This window comes from Octopus bimaculoides, chromosome 25 (assembly GCF_001194135.2).
Source record: "Octopus bimaculoides isolate UCB-OBI-ISO-001 chromosome 25, ASM119413v2, whole genome shotgun sequence".
Lineage (NCBI taxonomy): Eukaryota > Metazoa > Mollusca > Cephalopoda > Octopoda > Octopodidae > Octopus > Octopus bimaculoides.
Genome location: NC_069005.1, coordinates 29,264,134 through 29,280,569, shown reverse-complemented (window position 1 = coordinate 29,280,569; position 16,436 = coordinate 29,264,134). Strand labels below are relative to the sequence as shown.

General features: G+C 37.8%; 2 protein-coding genes across 2 annotated transcripts; both read left to right on the top strand.

Moving 5' to 3' along the window:
- Positions 1-260: 260 nt before the first annotated feature.
- On the top strand, positions 261-12,077 carry LOC106871682 (androglobin). Its single transcript, XM_052976650.1, has 14 exons — positions 261-368; positions 429-596; positions 1,584-1,722; positions 2,227-2,257; positions 2,948-3,042; positions 4,124-4,217; positions 4,676-4,810; positions 5,423-5,576; positions 6,613-6,803; positions 7,871-8,073; positions 9,080-9,123; positions 9,989-10,100; positions 11,208-11,407; positions 12,051-12,077. Exons 1-14 carry the CDS (start codon positions 261-263, stop codon positions 12,075-12,077), a joined length of 1,701 nt encoding a protein of 566 aa, XP_052832610.1.
- A 645-nt stretch (positions 12,078-12,722) lies between these two features.
- On the top strand, positions 12,723-15,671 carry LOC106871688 (androglobin-like). The gene is made up of 3 exons (XM_014918295.2): positions 12,723-13,357; positions 13,532-13,715; positions 15,023-15,671. Exons 1-3 carry the CDS (start codon positions 13,287-13,289, stop codon positions 15,200-15,202), a joined length of 435 nt encoding a protein of 144 aa, XP_014773781.1. The 5' UTR covers positions 12,723-13,286; the 3' UTR covers positions 15,203-15,671.
- Positions 15,672-16,436: the final 765 nt, after the last annotated feature.

Genomic DNA, 16,436 nt, shown 5'->3' with positions numbered 1-16,436 from the left:
TATATATATATACATATATATCAGTTTGGCAAAAGAGAATAAGTACTAGGCTTAAGAAATAAGTCCTAGGATCAATCTGTTCAACTTGAGCCCTTCAAAGTAGTGCTCCAGCATGGCTGCAGTCAAGGTAGGTGAAAGAATAAAAGAATGTATGTATGTATATGTGTGTGTGTGTGTGCATGTGTACATACATGTGCATATGCCTCTTAACGTATTTTGTTCTATAATGCTTTGCATCATTTTTTAATGCTGTAAGATCAATGGATAGTGATACAGATCTTCAATTGAATATCTTTCCTATGCAACCCGACCCTCAATTACAGAATTATACCCATACTTCTCCTAAGTTTTCACCTAACAGCCAATCTGTAAGCAATTCCAATTTTTGTTTAATTTTGTTTAATTTTTTTTAAAAATTTTTATTTCAGGAAAGCAGTCATTTCATAGAATCTGCTTCACAAATGATGCTCTGCTTTGAAAATTGTGTCGCGAATTTCCATTCCAAGGAAAAATATAGACAAGCAAAGGAGAACCTGAAAGTTTACCTATATCCCACAGCACCAGCAACAGCTTATTCAAAGGGACAGCAGTATGAGGTAAAGGAAAACCCGTCTTATTCACACTGAGCATTTTGACCTTACACTAGGGAGCACAGAAACCACTTAGGGAGTCGATATTTAGTTACGTGGCTAGCTGGAAATAATAGCCAAATCTCCCTTTTAAGTATCTGAATTTGGTGGACCATGCCGAGTTGTTACCATTCTACAGAGAAAGTGGGATGAGGGAGAGAGATATAAGGGAGGCCCTTCATTAACAATATCAGATTTTGGGGACATAAACTGGACATATTGTTTTTATTCTATCACTAAAGGTGTTTTTTCTAGGAACATAATATACAAAAATACCAAGTCACGTGTTTTTTTTGTTTGTTTGTTGCATTATATGCAGGGTGCATAAGGCATTTGAAGACATACCTTTTTTGGGGCCACTGCTACATTTTTTGCTAACTGTATAATCATTGTTTCAGAAAATAATAACAGCAGACCCTCAGCTTACTCAAGAAATGAAGAGGCATGCTGTTGTTGTGGTTATATAATTGCTGAGCATAGCGATTTAGAAATATCTCAATTTTTAAAAGTTGCCAGATCTTTCATCTACAAAGTTTGTAAGGAGCTAGAGACTGAAGATGGAAACGTATCACCGGTATCAAAGCAGAAAAAGCATTCTAAACACTCTGAAATCACCAGAACACCTGGATTTATCTAACAAGTTCAACAGACCTTTGATTACAATCCCAGAAAGTCCATGAGGTCAATTGCAAAAGATCTCCATGTGTCATGCACATAAATGCTACAATAGGACACTTATGCAGCAGATTGGAATCTAATGTGAATTTAATGAGAATAATACTGTAATAAACAAGTTTTAAAGATGCGTTTAATTCTCCATTCCCTTTTATGATGCCTTGATTATATATATGTATGTATGCATGTCTGTGCTTGTGTGTGTGTGTGTGTGTGTGTGTGTGTATACACACACATGCGCACACATTTATTCTGAGGTTTTGTTTTGTCTCATTGTAGAATTTTAAAGAGTCTTTACTCCGGCTCCTTTCTAAAACAGTCCCCTTCAACACCGAAACTCTGTTTGCATGGAGGGCATTCTTCTTTGAACTGAACTGGAAATACACTCCAGCTCCGCTTCAACAAGCAAACAAATTAAGTAAGTATCATCTATCTATCTGATTATCTGTCATTATAGTTATGTGAAGGTGCATAGCTATGTGAAGGCACATAAATATGTGAAGGCATATAGCTATGTGAAGGTGCATAGCTATGTGAAGGTGCATAGTTCAGCGGTTAGGGTGTTGGGCTTGCAATCATGAAGTTGTGAATTCGATTCCAGGACCAGGCTGTGTGTTGTGTTCTTGAGCACATTGCTCCAGTTCACTCATCTATAGAAATGAGTTGCAATGTCACTGGTGCCAAGCTGTATCAGCCCCTTTGCCTTTCCTTTGAATAACATCGGTGGAATAGAAAAGGGAGGCTGGTATGCATGGACGACTGCTGGTCTTCCATAAATAACATTGCTCAGACCTGTGCCTCGGAGGGGAACTTTCTAGGTGCAATCCCATGGTCATTCGTGACTGAAACAAGTCTTTACCCCCCCCCCCCCCTTTTTTTTATCCCTAAATTTATGGACCTTTTCTTTGTACTTTTACTGCAGAAACAGAGAAGCATGACCCTTTCCCGCAGATGTGAGTTTCTCTTTTGATTCTTTTAGATTATGTCTAATTGGTACCTCGTTAACTCTATATTGAAATAAACTGAATAATGACACACACACGCATGCACGCATACACATACAGACACACACACACAAAAGGTGTGCAGAAAAGTTCCTGGCTTTAGATAAAAGAAAATACAGGAGGATCAGTTAATTAGGATTTTATTGAGGTTCACATGCTTCTTGCAGTAGGTTGTCAATTTTTCTAAACCCTGTAAAAGGACCTGGAAGGTTGGGCCTCCAACCAGGCCTTTCACAATACCTTTAAAGACCCTTGCACAAGGAGCCATGTTGTGGGACTGAACCTGGAACTATGTGGTTGGGAAGCAAAATTCTTAACCACACAGCTTTACATACATACATACATACATGCATACATACATACATACATACATACATACATACACACACACAAACACATAAACATACATATATGTGTGTACATGCACATGCACACACACACACACAAACACATATACATATGTATGAGGTTATAATAGAAGACACTTGCCCAAGGTGCTGCAAAGTGGGACTGAACCCAGAATTGTGTGGAGGCAAAGTGAGCTTCTTAACCACACAACCATTTATTTGTTTGTTTGTTTGTTTGTTTGTTTGTTTGTTCATCAATTTATTTGTGATATCCTTTTTAAACAATTCACAGGGAAAACAACATTGACTTTCAAATCGCTGCAGTAAAGATACAGAGTTTTTGGCGCGGGGCGTATGTTCGGAAAATAAAAAGATCCCAGATACACGGTAAGAAAGAGCTGTGCTGCATGATTGTTAATTCCTTCAGTTGCATTGCGTATTTGCCAAATTAAACCAGTTTTGCATAACCAGCTCCAGCCCATTCAAAAGTACCTTGGATCGTAGGACGACCTGCTGTGCTTGAGAAGACGGTGGTACGTAAAAAGCACCATCCGAATGTGGCTGATGCCAGCACTGCCTTGACTTGTCTGTCCTTGTTTGTCCCCTCTGTGTGTAGCCCCTTGTGGGCAGTAAAGAAATAAGAAATGTTAGCATGCTGGGCGAAATGCTTAGCAGTATTTCGTCTTTCTTTACCTCCTGAGTTCGAATTCTGCTGAAGTCGACCTTGCTTTTCATCCTTTTGAGGTCGATAAATTAAGTACCAGTTGTGTACTGAGGTCGATCTAATTGACTGCCCCCTCCACTCCCCCAAAAAATTTCGGGCCTTATGCCTAGAGTAGAAAAGGGTGTTTATAATTTATACCAATATAAAAGAGATGAGCTGGCAGAATCATCTGCATAACGGGTGCTTAGTGGCATTTCGTCCGGTTTTACATTCTGAGTTCATATTCCTCCAAGACCAACTTTGCCTTTCATAATGCTTTCAGGCTTGATAAAATAAATACCAGTTGAGCATTGGGGTTGCTGTAATCAGCTTACCCCAACCCCCAATATTGGTGGCCTTGTGTCAAAATTTGAGATCAATATTTTTTTAATCTAAGACGGTAAGCTGGTGTAATCATTAACATGCTGGGCAAAATGCTTAGTGGCATTTTGTCTGTCTGGCCTTACATTCTGAGTTCAAATTCCACTGAGCTTGAATTTGCCTTTCATCCTTTTGGGATTGATAAAAGAAGTACCAGTTGAGCGCTGGGGTTGATGTAATCGGCTTACCCCTCTCCCGAAATTGCTGGCCTTGTGCCAAAATTTGAAGACAATATTTCTTTAGTTTAGAGTATGTTGAAGAAGATAGCCACACCTAGTTTGGGAAAATTAGGTTCTGGAACAGTGTTGTACCTGTATATATGATGTTGTTTTGCAATCAGTTATTGAAATGAGATTAAAGTGGAGTTAAAATATCTTCTTAAAGGTTCATCTGATAACATCTTTGTATGGGATGTTTTGAAAAGGTTTTGGCTTCAAATTAAACCACATATCGATGAGATTGGTCTTAATGTGTTCAGGTAATTATTTTAATTACATCAGTTATATTTCAGACTAACTACAGATATAATGGTTTTTCTGTAATTACGTAGCCACAAAATGGAGACATTTCTACTCTCGTTTGCTAAGGTTCCATTTGAAATAAATAAATATATAAAGTTCCTTGATATATATATATATATATATATATATATATATATATATATATATATATATATATATATATATATATATATATATATATACACACACACACATACATACATATATATATATATTGATATAAAGTCTCTTATACCATTTTGACATGACAATCTCCATAGATGTACATACATATGTGTGTGTGTGAATGCGAGTGAGTGTGTGTGTGTGTGCATATGTGTGTGTGTGCTTATTCATAATGTTATGTTATAATATAATTATAAGGAATCAGAGACAATCGTAATTATGCATTATTATATCATCTCCATTTATCCAGGAATCTGATAAGTAAAAACCCACAAACCATCCCATACTACAGCTTCTACAAAGATGATTGGCACAAAATATCTTACACCGATTACCAAGGAGTATACGGGGAACAGCCCCCTGACACATGGTTTGTGGTTTTCAGGTAAGTAAGATATTCATTTTGTTAATATTTCTTCAAAACAGGCAATTACCTGGCAGAATTGTCAGCATGCTGGACAAAATGCTTAGCAGTATTTTGTCTGTCTTTAGACATCCTGAGTTCAAATTCTGTCAAGGTTGACTTTGACTTCCATTGTCTCGGTGTTGATAAAATAAGTATCAGTTTATCACTGGTGTTGATGTAATCGACTTACGCCCTCCTCTGAAATTGCTGGCCTTGTGCCAAAATTTGAAACCAATATTTCTTCAAACATTGAAGATGGTTTACCAAATGTAGACGGAGTGGAAGTCAAAATGGCTTGCAGTCATCATCATCCTCTTCATGGCCCCTTTTCCATGCTTGCATGCATTCAACAGGGTTTGTTGAAGCAAATTTTCTACAGTTGGATGCTCTTCCTCTCACCAACCCTCACCTCTTTCTATATTAGATAGTATTTACCCCCATGGCTGGACATGTTTTAGCCATGGGGTTCTGTCAGAAGGGCAAAAGTCACCATAAACTGGCAGAATCGTTAGCACGCTGGGTGAAATGCTAAGCGGTAATGATGATGATGAATAATTTGTTAATGTTTTTCTTTTCTCCTTTTTTATCCAGGGAGGTATTTTTGGTGTCGGAGGAAATCATGGTCATTCCCAAACTTTATGTAAGCCTAAAAACCTGCTTTTTGCGTGTCATCAACAATGACAATGGAGCTGAAATAAACAGAGTATTCAAGCAGGTGTCCCCTTTTGTGTATAGGAAAAATAAGGTCAGTGCTTCCCATATCTTTTTTTTTTTTTTTTTGCAAGATGTTTACTCACATCCCCAGAGTTCCACTGTAGGGGCTTCGAGGAAATGTTGAATACTGGGAAACCAATAATGAAGTTAGAGAGAGTTCAAGCCCTGTTACCACCACAGCAGAATTTATGTCCATAGTTGGTGTCATTTAAAAGGCATCCAGTCCACTCTGTAAAGTGGTTGGCATTTGGAAGGGCATCTGGCCATAAAAACCTTGCCAGAACAGACTGTGGAGCTTGGTGCAGTCCTCTAGCTTGCCAGCTCCTGTCCAACCATGCCAGCATCGAAGACAGACATCAAGTGGTAATGGTGGTAGTGGCAGTGACAGTGGCGGCAGTGGAGGAGGGGGAGGGGGAGGGGGAACCCTTTGATCACTAAATTAAACTTCATGGTAATGATGTTAAATATCCACCAGAAAATGGAATTGGTATTTTCTCCTCGTCACCTTGCTTCAATAAACTTGATATAGGTGCTGCAGGCATGGCTGCGTGGTAAGAAATTTGCTTCCCAACATGGTCCTGGGTTCAATCCCGCCATGTAACACCTTGATCAAGTGTCTTCTACTGTAGCCCTGATTTGTTGAAAGCCCCTTGTAATTGGATATGGTAGATGGAAACCGAAAACGTTATGTGTGTGTGTGAGTGGGTGTATTTGTGTCAGTGTTTGTCCCCCGCTACGACATCACAACCAGTGTCGGTGTGTTTATGTCCCTGTAACTTTGCAGTTCAGCAAATGGGAACCGATAGAATAAGTAACAAGCTTTAAAAAAATAAGTATTGAGATTAATTCGTTTAACTAGAATTCTTCAAGGTGGTGCCCCAGCATGGTTGTAGTCTAATGAGTGAAACAAATAGAAAATAAAGGACATCCCAACCAAAAATGGTTCCAAACATGACATTCCTCAGCAAAAGATTAGCCTGAAATTACTTTTATTCAAAGACGATCGTCAAGAACTAATCTCTTTTTTTTTTTTGCTATGGTTTAATTTATTTTTTCTCCTTGAACAGCGTGGGTACACCTTCATCGCAGAGGCTCGGAGTCTGGAACAAGCCATACCTAGTGGAAGATGGCGGCTGCGTCTTATTGGCTCCTCAAGCTCTCTTTTGCATCTGCAAAAATCTGAACTCAACACTCACCTCTATATTCAAGACATAAAACACTACTATATTCCTTCTGATACTTATCCATACTTCATGTGGTGAGTACATTGAATGGCGTTTCAAACCTTTTGCTTTGCTGTCAAGTATATTTGGCTTCTTGGTCACCCAGTCATTGCTGTGCCAAATTTAACCTGTTAGCATTTTAAACCAGCCATGTCTGGACGAAATATCCTCCCTGTTTTATGTTCAAACTGGCCATATCCAACATCTCACACCTACCCTACAATGTCATTCTATTAATAAACAATCACATCATCAAAATCTCAAAGCTATAAAACTGTGGTTCCCAACAGCGGTTCCCAACAGTGGTTTCCAACCCTTTTATTTTAATGAATTTTTCCACAGACCCCTTTTAATATGCTTATCCTCATGTTCTGGGTTCCGGGTTCAGTCCCACTGCGTGGTACCTTGGGCGAGTGTCTTCTACTGTAGCCTCGGGCCAACCAAAGCCTTATGAGTGGATTTGGTAGACGAAAACTGAATCCATACACCAACTTTCTGCAATCTACATCCTTACATCTACATTATCTCATCTTAATCCTTACATCTACTTCACATCCTGTTAATCCTTACATCTACTTCACATCCTGTTAATCCTTACATCTACATTATGTTGTGTTAATCCACACACTTATTTTATGCAATGTTAATCCTTACTTCTACTTTACGTAACTTTAATCCTTTGTTATGTTAATCCATACACCAACTTTCTGTAATCTAAACCCTTATCTTCTACATTATGTCATCTTAATCCTTACATCTACTTTATGGTGTTAATCCACACACTTATTTAATGCAATGCTAATCCTTACTTCTACTTCATGTAATTTTAATCCTTATATCTACCTTATGTTATGTTAATCCATACACCAACTTTCTGCAATCTACATCTTTACATCCACATTATGTCATCTTAATCCTTACATCCACTTTACATAACTTTAATCCTTTGTTATGCTAATCCATACACCAACTTTCTGCAATCTAAATCTTAACATTTACATTCTGCCGTCTTGATAATCCTTGATAATCCTTACATCTGCTTTACTTTCTCTTAATCCTCACATCTCTCTGCCGTATTAATGGTTTACCTGTAAACGTTCAGTTATTCCGTAAAGGTAACCGAAGACCATCTGGCAACCTTACAGATGTCAACATCGAAACCAGATGTCCAGTTCCAACTGACCGTCCTGGACCATGATGAAGTGGTGTGCAACGTGAAGGGCAAAGGTCATGTTGTCATCCCTTCCATTATATTTCTGAAGGATATCGTCGAAGAAGAATCCCTAAGCACAAGCTCAAAAGAATGTACGTAGTCCCTTCCATTTATCACTCATCTTCTTCTTCTTTTGCTGGTTTCAGTTATTGGTCAGCGACCATGCTGGAGCTCCACCTTAGATGGGTTGGATGGAAGCCCAGGACTTTGTCTGGAACCAGGATATATTCTAAAAGTAAATGTTTGTGAGGGGAGAAGATAAATTGGTTGGAAATGATTACCGTAAAATATTTCTGTTTGAATGCACCAGTTTGCACTCCAGACTGATTTACACATTATCAAATTCACACAAACACATACATGCACTCACACACACACACACACACACACACACACACATACATACACATGCATACACGTGTGCACACACACTTACACACATATATGCACAATGGGCTTCCTCACCGAATTCACTCACAAGGCATTGGTCAACCTGTGACTATAGTAGAAGACACTTGCCCAAGGTGCCATGTAGAGGGACTGAACCTGGAACCATGTGGTTGCAAAGCAAGTTTCTTAACCACACAGCCATGCTATATTTGTATGTATGTACGTGTGTGTGTTATGTGTCTGTTGTGTGTGTGTGTGTTTTATGTATGTATGCATGCACATATGTATGTAAGATTGATAGCTAGACAAACAGACAGACATAGATGGAGAGAAAGAAAGAAAGAAAGAAAGATGGGAAAGAAGAAAGAGAAGAGAGAAAGAAAAATGGAAGAAAGAAAGAGAGAGGGAGAGACATGAAGGAAGAAAGAAAAGTACATGAGACAGAAAAATAGAGAGAGGGAGAGGGAGAGAGAGAAAGAAAGAAAGAAAGAAAGAGAGAAATAAATAGTTTCCATTTACCAAGTTTTTGGCTGCTATTTCCAGGAGGCTTGGTGGTTCCCTCAAGGCTATGTTGATTTGTTGCCTTCATGGATGAATGAATTTAATTTAATTATTTTAATACAGTTACATCTGTTTATTCAATTAACGTGGTGATGTCCCCATATTGTCTCTGTGTCCCCTGATATTCTCTGTATTTTTCTATTGCAGCTTTAACTGCAAAAAAGCATTTAAGCGCAGGAGATGCAGTCATGGTGAGTGATTCCATATTTCTGTTATTGTTTGCTATATATTTTTGTTGTAAATAAATAAACAACTAATGCTTTCCTCATCCACCTGTTGTTGCCTTTAGACGTATCAAAAATATAAGACAATTATTAATTAGTACCTCTGATCATAATCAAAACCCTGTTAGAGATTCTGAATGTTGTATCGCTAAAGAATAGATGCTGTAGTCTGTTTTTTATACCAAGACAAAACAATCCACATAATAACACTTCTAATCAGTTAAGATCTGAAGCCATGAGAGCCACTGCCTGGTCCTGCATTAGGGTATCTAATAACTATTATTTTTATTATTATTATTATTATTATTATTATTATTATTATTATTATTATTATTATCATTATTATTATTAACCCTTTAGCGTTCAAATTAATATGTCAAAAGTAATCCGTATTGATTTACATTTAAAAAAATTAATCTGGTATTATCTTGTAGCTTCAAGATTTGAATGATGTAATTGTTTATTTTTAGAATGACATTGCAGGGTAGGTGTGAGATGCTGGTTCTGGACAGTTTGAGCATAGAATGAGCAGAATATTTGGGCCGGATATAGCCGGTTTAAACACTAAAGGGTTAAGGTAGTTAGTTGGCTCTGGGCAAAATGTGTTGTAGCATTTCTTCCTCTTCTGTACATTTTGAGTTCAAATTCCACTGCGGTTGACTTTGCCTTTCATCCTTTCAGGGCCAGTAAAATAAGTACCAGTTGATTACTGGGGGTCGACGTAGTCAACTGAGCCCTCTCCCACAAAATTTCAGGCCTTCTACCTGTTGTAGAAAGGATTATTATTATTATTATTATTTTGTTATCTTTTTTTGTTCGTTTGTTTTTACAGAACCATAAGTATAAAATACAAGCTACAGTGTTGAATAATTCATGGCCACTTGTTCCTGTTGACTGGCAGTTTATCCAAGCTTCCAAAAGCAGCATGAGCAACGAATTGAGAAGTGAGTACCTAATTAAAGAATTCTTTCATCCATTCACCAATAATTTGACCTTTTATTATCATCTTCATCTTCGTTGTTGTCATCGTCGTCGTCATCACCACCATTTCACGTCGGTTTTCAATGCTGGATGATAAGGCCAGGGTCTGCAGGAGACTCCATTGCCTGTTCTGGGCATGGTTTCTATGGCTGGATGCCCTTCCTAGTGCCAACCACTCCACAGAGTGCACTCGATGCTTTTTATGTGGCACCAGCACCAATGCTTCTAATGTAGCACCTGCACGAGTTCAAATTCCACTGCAGTTGACTTTGCCTTTCATCCTTTCAGGGTCGATGAAATAAGTACCAGTTGAGCACTGGGGTTGATGTAATTGCCTAGCCCCCTCCCTCAAATTTCAGGCCTTGTGCCTATAGTAGAAAGGGTTATTATTATTATTAAGGTAGCAAGCTGATGGAATCGTTATCACTCCAGTCAAGATGCTTAGCTGCATTTCATTTGTTTTTACTTTGAGTTCAAACTCCACCGAGGTCGACTTTACCTTTCATCCTTTCAGGGTCATTAAATTAGGCACCAGTTAAGTACTGGGGGTAATGTAATTGACTTACCCCCTTCTGAGTTCCAACTCCCCTTGACTATTCCCCTCCCCCCAAATTTCAGGCCTTGTGCCTGTAGTAGAAATGATTATAATTATTATTATTATTATTATTATTATTATTATCATCATTATTATTATGAAAGGCAATAACAAATTACCAAAGATTTCAAGTAGTGCCTTCTTCTGTGACTCCAAGAGACAATACTCTCCTTAGAATGCGAGTTGTACCCAACAATGCTGTGTTCCGGATCACCTCGACAACAGCTCCAATATTCTTAATATGCTTTTCAAAGCCCTTGGAAACAGCTCCCTAATGCTCCAATTACCACTGCTATCACCATTTCTTTCCTCATGCCCCATAACGTCCCTATTTCATCCCACAGTGGCTTGCATTTCTCAATCTTTTCTGTTTCCTTACATTTCACCCTAGAATCACCTGATATTGCAACATCCATTATCTTTGCTTCTTTTATTATTATTATTATTATTATTATTATTGTTCTAATTATTTCAGTGGAATTCAAAGAGAGTGAAACACCATCGCCCAATCTAAAAGTAGAAAAGCCAGCCAACCATTCCTCCAAAGCAAAATCCAATAAAATCAGAAGTGGAAAAGAAGCAAAAGAGTCAAAGGAAATTCGTCCAGCCTCATTCCAGTTCGATTCCCTCCGTCCACACTGGCTACTACGCTTTGTATCTGACCCAGATTGTGCTGTAAGTAACATTCCAGACATGATAAATGATTTTAAAAATGGGTCAGGTGTGGCTGTGTGGTAAGAAGCTAGCTCCCAACCACATGGTTCCAGGTTCAGTCCCACTGCATGACACTTTGAGCATATGTCTTCTACTATAGCCTCAAACAAGCCAAAGGCTTGTGAATAAATTGGTACACCAAAACTGAAAGAAGCCTGGCATGTGTGTATATTTTTGTATGTATATATATATATATATATATATATATATAGATAGATAGATAGATATATATACATACAGCGTACATTTAAACACATAAGAGAGATATCCATAATAAGACATCTAACCCGCTAGAAAGAGCAGTCAAACTATTGCCTCATATTTATGTGTTAATCTTGGCTTTCCTGCTGATGATTGCTGGCCTAGCAAATTATTTTATTTTGCTGAAAATAGCCTGAAACTTTGGTTCAGGAAATAGATGGTAAATGTTTTTATTTTTCATTCTCTTTCGAAATTATCCCTAATTGTGGTTTGGAGTTTGACTGCTCCTTCTCGCGGGTTAGATGTCCTATTATGGACATCTCTCTTATGTGTTTAAATGTACACTGCATGTATTTATATGAATAATATATAGTCTATTGACTAGTTTTTTTCTTCTCACTAGACCACTGGTGGAAAAAAGAATTTCTAAATTTTTTTGCTACCCTGAGATTTATTAATATATATATATATATATATACTAGAAGCTAAGCCCAGTTTCACCCAGTCAGTTCAGATGATATAGCTGTAAAACCTGTTCTGTGTAAGCATTTGACTTGTTTGGGCACGCTTATGTTAAAAAACAATTTTAGAATGACTTTTTTCTGTCAAAACGCTAAAAGTAACTGCTCCATTTTACTCAGCTGGCAAAAATGAGTTGTACCTGTAATTCAATGGGCCAGCCTTGTCACACTCTGTGTCACACTGAATCTCCCTGAGAACTACGTTAAGGGTACACGTGTCTGAGGAGTGCTCAGCCACTTGCAAGTTAATTTCACGAGCAGGCTGTTCCGTTGATCGGATCAACTAGAACCCTTGTCCTTGTAACTGGCAGAGTACCAATAGAACAAGTTGTAGGACTTAAAAATAAGTCCTGGGGGTCGATTTGTTCAACTAAAACCCCTTAACTCATTAGCGCCCATGGTCCTTTTTTTAGGACCAGAAGGATAATCTGCAACACCTGTATTTTTCTGAGATATCTTTAGTTAGTCATCAAGACTGGACTGTCTTTCAAATATTGTAATAAAAATGTCTTTATATATTTAATATTCGATAAAGTTGTATAAAAAATGATTTTTGGTAATAAATTAAATTAAAAAAATTTGGGCACTAATGGTTTAAAGTGGTGCTCTAGTACGGTCCCAGTCAAATGGCTGAAACAGGTAAAAGAATGAAAGAATATTGGAGAAAATTTTTACCAGTATTTCTTCTGACCCTTTATATTCTGAGTTCCAGTTCTGCTGAGATCAACTTTGCCTTTCATGTTTCCTGAGCTCGATAAGAGAAGTACCAGTTGAGCATCAGGGTTGATGCAACCAACACCCTTCCCCTAAAACTACTAGCCTTGTACCAAAATTTATAACAATTATTATAATTATCATTACATGCATTTGCTCAATGACCTCAGGTCAGTAAATTTACATGTGGTAGCCATTAGCAAGATATGGATTTCTAGAGCACACTCCCTGGGACCCATTTTCATTGATTACAATGCAGTTTGCTGGACGCTCTTTCTTTTTCTCTCTCTCTCTTTCTGTCTTTGTTGTAGGCCAATCAGGCTCATCAAGGATATCTTAATATTCACCTGATACCCACTGAGGTGGACAAAGAGCTTTTGGACAGCGTACTGGAAAGCGGCACCATGACAACTGAACCCCCGAGCATCTTTCTAAAGGACAGAGTACCACGAATTGACCTAACTCCCTTTATGAAGTAAGAGGAAGTTAAATACAATATATCCACACACACATTAATTTATAGAAACAATAAGTCTTTGAAACCCCTTTTCCCCAATTTTTTGTTTTCTCTTTCCTCCCTCAAGAAACTCCTTACTCCAGCCCTGAATTTGAATCACTTTGGGATTGTTTTCTATTTCTTTCCATAAAGAAACATGGGAAAACCAGTGAAATATTTGACCGAAGAACTGTTGAACAATCGTCAGTTACAAAAAGAAATGAAAGTAGAAGCATATCGGTCAGATCGGAAGAGGGCCGAAGAATGGTTAGAAAACGAGAGAAGATCTTTGAAGATTTTAAAAGCAAAGCAAATCGAATCTTGTCAACAGATGCAGGTACAGCATTTTGTAAATCAAATCAAATTGGGTCATATGACCCTGTAATGCACACCATCATCATCATCTTTAATGTTCGTTTTCCATTCTGGCATGAGTTGAACAGCTTGACAAGACCTGCCCAGGCTCCACATCCATTTTGGCATAGTTTCTATGGCTAAATGCCCTTCCCAATGCCAACCACTTTACAGAGCATATTGGGTGTGCTTATGCAGCACCAGAATGTATGCATTTGAGCGAGATCGTTGCCAGTGCCCCTGGACTGGCTCTTGTGCAGGTGGCACATAAAATACACCATTCTGAGCATGGCCGTTGCCAGTACCGCTTGACTGGCCTTCGTGCCGGTGGCATGTAAAAGCACCCACTACACTCTCGGAGTGGTTGGCGTTAGGAAGGGAATCCAGCTGTAGAAACTCTGCCAAATCAGATTGGAGCCTGGTGTAGCCATCTGGTTTCACCAGTCCTCAGTCAAATCGTCCAACCCATGCTAGCATGGAAAGCGGACGTTAAACGATGAACGATGATGGCACTGGTACAGGTGCATCAATATCCATGAGCCCACACAACCTTTTGTAAATCAAATGAGGTTATATGACCCAGCAGTACACAACCTCTTGTGCATCTCTGGAGCAAATGGTCCCATTAGCCATGTTTTAGTGCTTTACTATTGTATTCTTCATCAGAGAATGTGGCATTCAGCCTTTCACTGATTCTGATCAGAATGCCTGATGATGTTTGGTTGGTGATTTGCTTATGTATGAGTAGAATGTAAAGGCATGTAATGTAGTGGTTAGGGTATTGCATTGTGGGTTTGATTTCTGGACCAGGTAGCATATTGTGTGCTTGAGCAATGTAGTCATAGATATATATAATTCATTGACATTATGTTAACACGTACTGAATGTATGTGCTTTGTTCGTTTACCAGTAGGTTGTGATTTGGCACAGTCTAGATGATTCTTTCAAAGCACCAGATGATAAAACACCTGAAAGTCATAGACAGGTCAGACATCACACTCCAAATCCCAACCAGGAGTGATGGGCATTGATGTTTCATCACTTCTGTGGCTTATCAATGTCATCTACCTGAACCGAACTAGAGAGAAACTGGACATGCTAAATCAGAGCCTACTGTCAAACTGAATGTCCCAAATCACAGCCTGCTGATTTACAAGTATGTGTGTTCCATAGTGTTTACAATACTAGCACTGCTTCTAATTTATATTTGAATATATAATTTGGTTTTGCTTAAATGGTTTTTGTTGTTGTTGTTGTTACATGTAATTTGTTTTTTTAAATGTTTTTCAGTTACAACTTGACCATGCTCGAGAGAACTTTTTTCAGCAACGTGAAGAGTACAGACAGTCATGCATAAAGATAATGGAAGAAAACCAAATTGATCTGGATGAGAAGGACCTTAAACCACCATTTCATAAGAAGGGGGCAAAGAAGGGGCCCAACAAGACTGCCAACAAAACAAAGAAATAAAGATGAATTCACAATACATATGAGCAAATATACATACATACATGTATACACACAAACACACACACACACACACGTATATATATATATATATACACACACATATGGGGTTGGCCAGAAGTCACCTGACAGTGAATCAAAAACCATTTAATTCCAAGATTTAATTATGTTTAACAACTGAATGAATTTAACGAAAGCATCTAAATATGAAGCATCATGAAAATTGTTCAAACAGAAGTCCTTCTTGAACAACACCATTTTTTCCAAATGAATAAATGAAACTGAAAATTAAGTATTTATGGAATTTTGATTTACTGTCAGGTGACATTTGGCCAACCCTGTATGTATAATAAGTGTTTATTTACTTTTAAGATGTCTGCGTATATAAATTAATTCTTTCAGTATGTAAACCTTTTCCACATAAAAATGAAATAAATATGATCATGTACCAACATATCAAGTAACTCACCAATGTTCAGCAGTTTTTTTTTATTTTTCATGTATAACTATACATGAAGACAAATGTATACACACTCATATATGTATATATATATATGCGCTTGTGTATACATTAAACTAGAAAATTTCTGTTTGTCTCAATGAGAGACATTTGCCAACATGACTTGGCTGTCCTGGTTTAAGACCAATTTTACTGTTACTTGGCTGCAGGAAACAGCATCTCCAGCTGGCTATATGACATGCTATCGAAAAATCTGGCAACTTTTAAAAATCGAGATATTTCTAAATCACTATGCTCAACCTTTATAACCACAGTAACAGCATGCCTTTTCATTTCTTAAGCAAGCTGAGGGTCTGCTGTTATTATTTTCTGAAACAAAGATTATACAAATTGACAATGACCCCAAAACGGTATGTCCTCAAATACCTATGCACCCCGTATATACAGGGTGGGCCAAAAGTAGGTAAACACTTTTAAAATTAACTTATTTGTTTTTTACAGGTACCGTGAATAATGTGCTGTGTGTTACAGTGTTCTGGGACGTTTGAAGAATGTTCCCATGCTGAAGGAGGACATTTCGACCATTTACGAGATTAAACTGTGTTTCATAAATGTAATTGTAATAAATGAGTGTAAAAGTAATAAAATGAAAGAATTTCAAAGTGTATAGCTACTTTTGGCTCACCCTATATTTACTTATTTAATTCTAAACACAGATTGTTTGAAACTAACAAATTTATTTATAGAAAGCATTAGAATACAGGGATTCAGTGTTAC